At 39.3% G+C, this 11,833-nt stretch overlaps 1 protein-coding gene across 1 annotated transcript; it reads left to right on the top strand.

Annotated features, from left to right (window-relative positions):
* Positions 1-873: 873 nt before the first annotated feature.
* map2k2b (mitogen-activated protein kinase kinase 2b) lies at positions 874-9,852 on the top strand. Its single transcript, XM_004542501.6, has 11 exons — positions 874-1,766; positions 1,844-2,054; positions 2,176-2,322; positions 2,992-3,069; positions 4,108-4,159; positions 6,894-7,018; positions 7,285-7,498; positions 7,755-7,807; positions 7,916-7,977; positions 8,124-8,169; positions 8,367-9,852. The coding sequence occupies exons 1-11, from the start codon at positions 1,678-1,680 to the stop codon at positions 8,475-8,477; spliced, it is 1,188 nt and encodes a 395-aa protein (XP_004542558.1). The 5' UTR covers positions 874-1,677; the 3' UTR covers positions 8,478-9,852.
* Positions 9,853-11,833: the final 1,981 nt, after the last annotated feature.

Raw genomic sequence — 11,833 nt, forward strand, 5'->3', positions numbered from 1 at the left:
GAAAAATCAACCAATGTCCAAAGAAAAAACAGAGGGTCTTTCGAAAGTCTGGAGAATTATTGCCCATGATAACTTAAAAAAATAACAAAAAATAAATAAATACAAGAAAGGCTGGCAGCGTGGAAGGATGAAATAAAGAAATGAAGGCTGGCTTGAGACCTTCGCACGGTAATGTACATTGGTAATCCGAGAAAGAAGCGCAGTCACAATAGAAAGTCTCAGGCCTCCGTTTTGTGCTTCAGGTGAATGGATGAATTGTTAGCCAATCAAACAGGCAGCTTGGAAGGCTATAGATCCGAAAGACTTTCAAGCAGTACCATCAGCTTCACGATTATTTATTTATATAAATAAATATTTGAAAACCCTGCATTCCGGATAGTGTTCTAAAGAAATAAGTGTTATTAGTGCCTTCAAAGATAGATCCATATGTCTTTGAAGGCAGGTTAACAAATAGAATGAACTTTAAATCTTTTGTTTTTTTATTATTTTACAATATTTTTTACAACTTTGTTATTTCCCATTTTACAAAACAAAAGGCCCTCACAGCATGTATTCGCTAAAGTCCTTTGTACAAAAGGTTGCACGTTTTAAAAAATGTAATGTAAATACACAAGTAGAGCGATAAAATAAAATACGTTTTTTAAAAATCGAATTAAATTTAAATGATCAAATAACGAGACTAATTTACGGGTTTTGTTTAATTATTTTTATTTTTCCTTTTTTACTAAAGAGTTTCATTTCATTCGGCCATCTGTTTACGTATGCTTTGGTATCTGTTGGAAGCATTAAGTATCTATATAAGTCAGCGTTCATACCGTCGATGGTTCATACTGCTGCTCGCGCAGCTGTCTAAAATATCGCGAGATTGCTACTCTGGACTACTTAAGGCTCAGTCTTGACTGCACCGCGCCCCCGTGATCGTCCCTGCTGAAGACACTAGACCCCGGTGTCTACAGCAATAACACACCTACCCCGCTGAAAGAAGATATTGGGATAAAACAGCCAGTTAAGCTAATGTTTCTAACTTAAACAAAGGGGGAAGTCACCGGAAGAAAAGTGAACAAACATCCGCTTGCTTTCGACTCGCGTGAAATGTGCGGCTGTCACGCAACAGCTAGCAGATGAAGTTAGTTAGATAGCTAGCTAACGTGTATGTGCTGATAGTTATGGCTTTAGCTTTGAAAATCTTTTTTTTGCCTTTACGTTGTAGCTAGTTAATCCTCGATTAATTGGACATTTACATTTTGGTGCAAGTGCGGTGACCATTATGCTAGTTGTCGTGCTACGTCTACTCATCTAACACTAACCTAGCTAGCTAAGACTGGTGTTATATTACCGTATTTGTATTCATAATTTGATGTGTCGCTCTTGTAGTAAATTAGATTTAAGCTGAGTCACAGGTTAAGCCGGCGTTGATTTGAAGACACAAATTAAGTAAGTTTAGCCAGGTTAACTGTCCTACCTGGTAACAGCTAAACAGAAAACGTCAAGTAGATAGCATCTAGTCTACAAGACAGTGTTTGTCTATTATCTAACCTCCCAAAGTTGCACGTGCTAATCACAGGCCCCTTACCTTGTCAGCAATTTCTAAATCATATAGATTACAGGATCTTATCATCTGTAGCTGTAGAGGAAAGTGTCACTCAGTCCAAGTTCATATTTTACCCTCAAATAAACATGGCTCCTAAAAAGAGACCAGTGCCCTTAAACATTGCTCCTGCTAGTGATGGATTATCCACCTCCATGAATACAGAGATTACATCTGAGTAAGTTGACCTGCTGAGTTAAAATTTTGCAGTTGTTTGAAAATATGTTATTCTAAACTGTCTCTTAATTTTATCAGGGCCAATTTAGAAGCGCTGAAGAAAATACTGGAGGAGCTGGACCTGGATGAACAACAAAAGAAAAGATTAGAAGCTTTCCTTACCCAGAAGGCCAAGGTTGGCGAGCTGAAAGATGATGACTTCCATCGTATCTGTGAGCTGGGTGCAGGCAACGGAGGAGTGGTCAACAAGGAGTGCCACAAACCTTCAGGCATAATCATGGCCAGAAAAGTGAGCTTTTGCAATTATAAAACAAAAAGCTGCTGGGTCTTTTATACTTGAGTTGATCTTTCTGGTATTAGTGTTCACCCTTTGATACCCATTTAATATAACACCTTTCTTCTGTGTTTAGCTCATACATTTAGAAATAAAACCTGCAATAAGAAACCAGATCATCAGAGAGCTTCAGGTACTACACGAGTGTAATTCTCCCTACATTGTGGGTTTCTATGGAGCTTTTTACAGCGATGGAGAAATCAGCATCTGCATGGAACACATGGTAAGAATTAAAAAAAATTGTATTCCAGTAGTGTTTTGATCCCAACAAAGATATCATCTTTTCTCTTATCTGTTGCTGAAGATTTATAGAGAGGACAACTGGATTAAAAAGTGTTTTTTACCCAAACAATCAAATGATGTTGTCTAAAATCCCTATCCATTTTGCCCAATGTCTTTGTAATTGAATTAATCTGGTGGGTGTGGGTGTGTGTATATGCATGTATGCATATGCAGCAGTAATTTGTTGGAAGTGGGTTAATGAGGTACACAAACTGTGTTAATTCTTTACAGTATTCACAAAAAGGATAGAATAATCTAGCCAGTCACTGGCTACATTAGTCGCCTTGAGTTCTTCTTTGCACCTGACAGTGCCTTCTTCCTTGTCCCAAGATATACACTCTCCATCTGATATACTTGTTCCTAATCCTGCCAATTCTTGCCAGTCTCAATGTACATCTCAGTTCAATCTTCAATTGAATTCCACCTCATTTTCATCATCAGCCCCTTACAGACGCAGGTCTGTTATTACTTTTGCGTAACTGTTTTTAAGAATCAATCTGTTGGCATTTTCATTTACTTTCTGAATAGGGTCTTTCTGAATAAGGTCTTCAGGCTGCCTTCTGTTATTTTAGCACTCGTATCATAAGTTGCTGTAATCTCTCTGGTGTAGGATGGTGGCTCTCTGGACCAGGTGATGAAAGAAGCAAAGCGGATTCCTGAAGAGATTCTGGGCAAAGTCAGCATTGCTGTAAGTATATTATTTTTTGCTGTCATGTTCTAATGTGGTAGTAAGTGGTAGACATTAATGAAACAATGTAGTGTTTTAATTTAATTAATTGAGGTGTTTAAAAACAAACAAACAACCAAACAATCACGTTCTGTCATAGTTATGTTATGATTTGTATTGAGATTAGGATCAAAATAACCATACTTGCTTTGCACAAGTGCATCTAAACACTTGTCACTCTTAGGCTACGTTCACACTGCAGGCGAAAGTGCATCAAATCCGATTTTTTTTGACCCTATGCGACCCATATCCGATCATGGTATGACAGTGTGAACGGCGCAAATCCGATATTTTCAAATCCGATCTGGGTCACTTTCGTATGTGGTACTGAATCCGATACATATCTGATGTTTTAGAAAGTGACTGCTGTTTGAACGGTCAAGTCGCATTAACTCCGCCTTTTACGTCACCGACACAAGACTGAAGCCAATTATCAGCGCCAGAGAAGACATCGCGAACGCTTCCTGGCCATCCAGTGTAGATGTCAGTGAAACTGTTGGGAAGACAACGTAAACATTTTATTTGTACTGTATAATCTGCAGATTCTGACAGAAATCTGCAACTATCCTTTGAAGCACCGCTCCTCTCTTAAACAGCAATAAGGATCATTATTAGGTTATTTACATTATTATGTAAATAACAAAATAACTTAAAGCAAAAATTGGGAAACGTGAAGTCCGAAGTCTTTATATTAAGGGCCATCAGTCAAACAATACTGTTGCTCTGGGTCTAAACAGAGCGCGTTGTGTGTGACATCTTCTTTTGCGCATGCGGGCCGCTTTGAGCGTTCACAGTAGAGCGCGTTTGCTGTCGCATTTTATTTGTAGCGTGAACGAGCAGACAAAAAAATTGGATTTGATCAAAAAATCGGAATTGAGCATTAAGACCTGCAGTGTGAACGTAGCCTTAGTTCAGGATGAGTTCTGTCATATTGTTTTCTGTAGCATCAAGCCTGTTTAGCGTCATTGACTTCCTTAATTTTTCTCCGCTTTGAAACAGGTTTTGAGAGGCCTTGCCTACCTAAGAGAAAAACATCAAATCATGCATAGAGGTATCAGCATTTTCATTAAGTTTATGATTGTATCTTGAATAAATGAGTTTCATCTGCAAGTAGGATGTGGAGCAGTTTCTATTTACAGCCTAGTTTGATCTCAAGTGGGCCAGATTAGTAAAAGAACTGCATAATAACATCTTACTATAACGATCATTGTGTGCGTGTATGTTTGTTCCCAACTCCTTCTAGACCCCGTTCATTATTAAAATAAATTAAACTTGCTATATACATTTTTTGGAACTAAACTATAGGGTTTTACTCTTTTTGACTGAAACAAGTTGTTGGGATAGTAATATTTTCCATACAGATTCATTTGGGTATTAAAACTTTCATCATTTTTCCCAGAAAAGCAGTGTGGCTTGTTGAAAAAAAATGAGGATATTTATGATTTTACTACAACTTTGACACTTTGCAAAGCCATCCAGAGAAGGGCTGGACCATATCATACCATTCACGGTAATACCGGTGTAATGTTGGGCAACGATAAGAAAATGAAATATCGCGATAGAATATGGGTAAAACGCGCATGCGCAGTGCCTTTGTTTTCATACGCACATGGCGGCGATGGAGAATGAGAAGGGCGAAAGCCAATCGTTGAATGAAACGGATGAACCAGAATTGGTTTGTAAAAATGCTGCAACTTCAGTGGTGGAACTGGTTTGGCTTTCGTCCGTCAGATACAGAACAAAACACTATTTTTGGTAGAGCATGCTAGCTTTCCGTCGTTATTACCGTGTTTTTTGGAAAATACGGCACACTTAAAATCAATCCTTTGATTTTTCTGAAAATCGACAGATCCCCTTATAATCCCGTGCGCCTTATGTATGAATTCTGGTTGTTTTTACTGACCTCGAAACGATTTTATGTGGTACACGGCGCTCGAAAATCTATCAAATGTTTTAGTACGACTTTGCTAAGCCACGAACCCGCACCGCTTGATGGATTGTCGGACCATTACGGCTATCGTAGGCAGGCGCCTCGCAGAGTGATACGTACTGTGCTTCAACATAATAGAGATTGACAGACCACGTGACTTTCGCGCATTGCATGCCGGGAACTCGTGGCAAAACAATCCAAGTACCTGCATCAAATGCAAGCATTTGCAGCACCGCAAAACGTTCATTCTTCGGTTCCAATAAATTCTTGCTTTTTCTTTGCCCCCCAAAAAGGTATGTACAAAACGAAGGAGAACAATGCCGGTCCGTACAAAGACAGACTTGATGAAAAGTCAAAGAAAAGATACGAGGAAAAAAATCAAACCAGTGAAAGGGTCAGACCCTTACGAGCACACAGAGGGACAAAATACGTTAGCGTGCTGCCCAACTTTCACCACGCTCATATTTATAATCATACGGTTCTTGGAGTGAGTGCATGCACTCATGAAGTTTAGTAACTTCAGGTCACAGCAACAAGCCCAGGTACAGTTTACCGACGGATGGGTACAGGACTTTGAAATGCACCGTGTAGAACGAAAGACCATCGTACGTATCATAAGTTTACCAGTCTCACAAATCGTCTTCATAAATACACATTCATTAACCATTTATTAATAGGACCTTTGAGCTCAATGGTAATTAATTAGTAGTGGAAATAATTTCTGGCAGCATTACAGAAATGTAGCAGTGACAATAATATTGTATGCTGTAATCGTACTGGGCAATTAGTGATACAAAACTGTTTTACCCTGTGAATAAAAGTATATGTTTTTGTCAGTGTACCATGGTAATAACAGAAGCGAAACACAATATTGTGTCAGAACAATTTACTATTTATGCACAATAAACAAAGGAGCATAGCGCGACAATTTCTGTTCAACGCCAGACTTGCTTGTAACCTATATCACCAATTATGTTAAGAAAAATGACGCATTAACTACAACAGCAGACTGACCTTTGTGGAAATGCTTGGAGCAGACTAACCTGTGAGCTGGAGGGTTCTGGGACGTTATATTTTGTCTTTGAATGGCTGCAATCCAGTCGCCTCTTTGTTACTTCGGAAACATGGCTCGAACAATTTCTCTTCAACGACGTAATCTGATAACAACCGATCTCTTTACCCGTCGGCTTCCCGTGGCTGTCATGCGACCGGCTATTGCAGTTAATAACACAACAGCTTCTTGCCATTTTTTGTGTTTCTTTTTATTGCTGTATAACTGATTTCAATTGAAAGCCTGCGTGCGCTAGTACCTCTTGCCACGAGTTCCCAGAATTCTTTGCGATTTTACCCCTGAATGACGTCACATTTTCAATCTCTATATTACCGTATTGTTTGTGTATAACTTCTTTTTAAGTTTTGTGGATATTATACATGGTTATGCTGAGGATATGTCGGCCAATTCCCACTGGAAATGCCTTTTGGTTAAACTGTCAGCAAGGAATTTGCATTTGCACTGTAAAATTTTTATATAACTTTAATGCACTTAAAAAACAGCTGCTTGTTGAAGTGAAAATACATCGATGAGCTTTTTATGCACTAATAAAGTTGTGGAGTTGTAAAGTATTTTGTCTAGTGTCAAATATATCGTGAGTTATATCGTTATCGCAAATTTTCAAATGTATATCATGATGAATATTTTCGGTCATATCGCCCTGCTCTAATCCAGAGGATCTTAGTGCATCCTTTGGTGGGCTGATTCTGGGCCTCAGGCTGTTTGACATCCATAGTATAGAGATTCAGTTGGATAACATTTTCATGTAATTTTATAAGTAATAAAATGTCCTTTTTATCTCAGATGTGAAACCCTCAAACATCCTGGTAAACTCACGCGGGGAGATCAAGCTGTGTGACTTTGGTGTGAGCGGGCAGCTCATAGACTCAATGGCCAATTCCTTTGTTGGAACAAGATCCTACATGTCGGTATGTTTGGGTCTGTTTATGAAACCTGTGGACAAGTTTGTTTCGCATCAATGTTCATGTAATGTGAGAATCTTTTTAACTCATTTTAGGTCGGTAACTTGAATAACAGGATTCTTTTGTGCTAATTTTGATGAAGAGATTTATCCACTGATACATATTTAACTTGAGATTAATGCTTCAGCTGTTTGAACAGTGTTCAACAGTTCCATATTACTATAATAAAGAACTGATGATTGTTTTGTGTGTTGTTTATGTTTGATGTCTAGCCTGAGAGATTGCAGGGGACTCATTACTCTGTGCAGTCTGATGTGTGGAGTATGGGCTTGTCCCTTGTAGAGCTGTCAGTTGGACGCTTTCCCATCCCCCCTCCAGATGCTAAGGAGCTGGAGGCCATATTTGGACGACCGATCTTGGATGATACACAGGGACAGACCCACAGCACATCCCCTAGACCCAAACCTCCGGGTAGACCTGTTAGTGGTAAGCTACACAATCATCTGTGTGTGTTTCAGGTGGCTGGCTGAAAGTGCAGTAGGCAAACCTTGCATGCAGACTGGTCCAAGTTTCCACATGAGAAATCACGTAACTTGCTGATATCAGTGAATTAGACACTCTGATTTATGAACCTGTCAGCTCCGTGATTGCTCGATGCCCCAAAGGAATGTTTGCCATGTTTTTAATTGAAGGTTTTTTTCTGATTGAGTTCTCACTTGTTTTGTTAAACTGACTTCCCCAGGCCACGGTCCAGTAATGGCTATCTTTGAACTACTAGACTACATTGTCAATGAGGTAAGATTATAAGAAGTTATCCAAAGCAGCATTTATTGTCAACCACGTAAAATCACGAATGAGTCACTTTCTGCTGTTTATACTACAACATTTTCTTTTAACTTTCAGCCACCGCCTAAACTACCCCATGGAGTATTCACCCCTGATTTTCAGGATTTTGTGACCAAGTGGTAGGACATTTTAAAACTCAACATATTGCTCACCTTTCCTCACTTACACATGTTAAGCGTCAAGTAGCATGACAAGTAATAGTGACATAACATTGGATTACATGTTTACTAACTTGATGGATTATCTTGATCTTCTTTGTGTCCAGTCTCATCAAAAATCCAGCAGACAGGGCTGACTTAAAAATGTTAATGGTAAGTGTCAGTTTGACTTTAAGTTCCCTATTTTTTTTAAACAGATTATCACAAAGTGAAATATGTGACAGGCCTAAATCACTGTCATTTTTATAGTAAAAAACTTCTCAACTAAACCGGCAGTGCTGTTTAACTTGATAGCAACTATATATTTAGTCAGCTGAGTTAGTGTGTTGTTAATATTTGTGCTTTTTCAGAACCACACGTTTATCAAGCGGTCTGAAGCAGAGGAGGTGGATTTCGCTGGGTGGCTTTGTAAAACAATGGGACTGAACCAACCCAGCACTCCCACACGCACTGCAGATTGAGCTATGTATATTCACTCAGACATTATGTAAAAACATGAAGACACTGCTGCCTAAAACTGTACATTCAGATATACTGTATACACCTTGTGTGACACATCCTCCCTCAGGTGGATCCGTAAAAGCTTCATCTTCAAATCAGCTCTATGATATTTTATCACATAATTCACATCCCAGGATAGATATTTAAAAAAAACACACACAAATGATTGTTGGAAGTGTTGACAGCATAGAGTATTAGAGATTTATTCGGTTCAGGATTTTGACTCATTAAGCCACATATCTGGGCCACTGATGCACTATTATTTTTTTTTATTTTTTATTTTGCCCCCAGTAGCTTTTTGACATACAGCAGATCGTACATATACTGTATAGAATTGTAAAAGACTTGCTTGAAAAGGTTCATAAAACAGAACAAAAGAAATAACCAATATTTGTAATTTCATCCCCAGCCCCCCTAAATCCAATGCAGTTTTCCAGCTTTCTTGTCTGAAATTTTCTGAAGTGCTCTGAGGCTTACGCTGTTTTCACACATGCACTGGAAAATGTTGAAAGAATCCAGTGTGGATACTCACCCAGTTACTCTGTATGGTCTCCCTTGCATGCGGCTCCACTGGGTAATGTCCAATTAAGGGCTGCAGTGCATGTTTGAAAACGGCATTACAGTACAAGTATGCCAATCCCAGTTATTACAATCATGGCTAGGCTTTGTGTGTCTACAGAAAAATATACTTATGAGTTTCTTTATATGTCTGTTATGCAAATACACTGAGAAATGTAAGGATTAGCTTATTTTACTGAACAGGTTGCGCGCATCTGAGATGTTTCTGAAGTTTCTTGCTTTTCTTAACATGGGAGATTTCTACTAATTTTCAGATGTCTTGAGGTGAAGCACAATGTTTCATGCTTTACAGCATGACCCTCATGTCAAAGCCAAAAATAATAAAAAAGTGTTTTTACAAACGTTAAAAATAGTCTGTTCTCTGTTGCCTCTCCGTTATAGGGTTATGTTTTGTTTTTAAAGTTAAACATCTCTGAATTTTCCTTCTGCAGGTTTCGTATGTTTAGTAAAAGACTTCCTTTGCAAATCCTGGAAATTCAGCCCTGGGCAGATTCTACTTTTAAGAAGGCTGCTTTTATCCCTTGAATGAACTCCATCATGGCTCAATGGGCATTGTCAGCTTAAACAAATTATCATTTTTTTTGTATACCCTCTAATGTAAACAACAGGATGTGGATTGGCCATGTGCATCCTGCGTTAGGGCATTTTGACTTTGTGTCCTGTCACCACCAGTTTAAAAACATAGTTTGGGGTAAATTCTTCAGAAACTTGATAAATCACAATGCTTTGGAGATGAATAAATGGTATGCACTGTGACTTCCAAGCATGATGGCTTCATTTACTGAAATATCACATCTGTCTTACACTTGTTTTACCAGAAGGGGGAAGCATATTGGGTGCATAGAACTGAGGACCTCCTGAACAAATACTAAAAAATAAAGTATAAGATATAGTAGTCTTCATATCTAAATATATCTGGGCTGAGAGATGCATTGTGAGGGCACTTCTGCTACCAAGTTAACGTTTGCATAATTGAATAAAGCTTAAGCTTGATATTGACCTGAGCCACTACCAGGTGAAGAAGGAAAAAAAATCCCCCCTTCCTTCCCTCTTATTTTGCACGGACAATGAAAACCTATCTAGTGTTGATTAAGCGCCTTCTCTTAATTGGGTGTCAACTTGCAGGATTAAAATGTAAGACACTGAGGTGTGAGAACGATACAGTGTTGCAGTATGCGGGGTGGCTAAGTGTTGACGGGAGGGGGACTAATGCAGCATAAAAACAGCAAAATCTGCAGTCATTAATATGCAAATATGCAAATGAGAGGGTAATTAAGCTTGGGCGTTTGTCAGTGGCTCTTTGATTGCTAATGAATTCCAATCTGCAAGAAAGGGGGAGGGGATGATGAGCTAAAAATTAGGAAAAAGAACAGGATGACATTGTGCTCCTCTCTCTTTCTTACAAAAATAAGGAAACGAGTGCAGCATGAAGGCTTTTACCAAACATTGCAGTGTTTTTTTAGCTTGCGTCAGATACTAAAAAGGCCGTTGCAGTTGAAAACATGAAAGATACCTCTCACTAGAAATGCTGGCGCTAAAAATCAGTTTCAGCACGAGCAAACATCTCAGAAAAATGGGGAGGGGAGCGTGTGCCAACGACAATTAACCATTCACGCCGTCGGTGAGCAGTCAGCATGGCAGGCTTGAGCCACCGCAGGAAGGTAGAATGATTTCTGCTCATTAAGAGTGATGGGGCTGACCCCTGTTGAGAGATGCTCAGGTATCTTGGTGGGAGATGTGCACTGCCAGCATGGTGTGTGTCACAAACAGTGTTATTTTGGCAAATGGGGACCTGCAGTTCACACACAAGCGCACACACACATTCACACACACTGCTGTTATTCCTGTTTCAGTGGTCCCCTGACACTTGTACGTCTTCCTCTCTGTGGCATGTGAAATGAGAGGACGTATACGTGAAATAAAAACAAATTAGAAGAGAATAATAGTGTAAGACAGCTGCTCAAAAGGTGTAATTCTTCATCAAAATACTACCACTTTATATATTTCAGTTGGCTACAGCTATGATGCTGTGTCACACAAAAAAATCCCACTAAAAATCTGGATGAATCTTCTGTCAGTGAATCTAATCAGCAGTGTGATGTTCGGTTTTTGTTTTTGTTTTTTTGTGTGTGTGTCTTACTAAATACTTTCCCAAATTCTTGAAACAGGATTACAAGTACAAGAGCTCAAACTAATCTATTTGAAATGGTGTGTTAGCAGCTGATCAGAGTTTTGCTCTGTTTGCTGCATGAAAGACTGTGTTTGTGTGTGTGTTAGGAGAGGGGGGGCTGTATTTTTTACAGGAAACAGGAAACCAGAAGTCATAACAGGATGCCCCAGGTTTTGATACTGTACCTGATGCGTGGGTGGCTGCATGGGGGTAACCCATTTACAAAGCCTTTAGAGCCTGTGACTAGAAGAAGAAGAAAGGGCCCAGGAAAGAGTAGGTGGTAAGGAGGGTATACGCTTTGGGGTTAGGAAAATGGAGTTCCACTCTAAATATAGCCCTTTTTTTCTTTCTTGCACCATACCGTACAACTTTAACGTCGCATTTCCTCAATTCCCTTTGTCCTACTTCTAAAAAGGCAACAGACCAAAGAACGTTTGATGTTTGGCACAGAGCAGCGATACGATCACTTCCATGCGAATACGTGCACCAACTTTCCCCAGGTGTATTGTAGGAGCTTTGCACTGAATCTGTGACATAAAACTGGTTTTGTCACAATGAGGTTGATGT

Source organism: Maylandia zebra, linkage group LG18 (assembly GCF_041146795.1).
Source record: "Maylandia zebra isolate NMK-2024a linkage group LG18, Mzebra_GT3a, whole genome shotgun sequence".
Classification (NCBI taxonomy): Eukaryota; Metazoa; Chordata; class Actinopteri; order Cichliformes; family Cichlidae; genus Maylandia; species Maylandia zebra.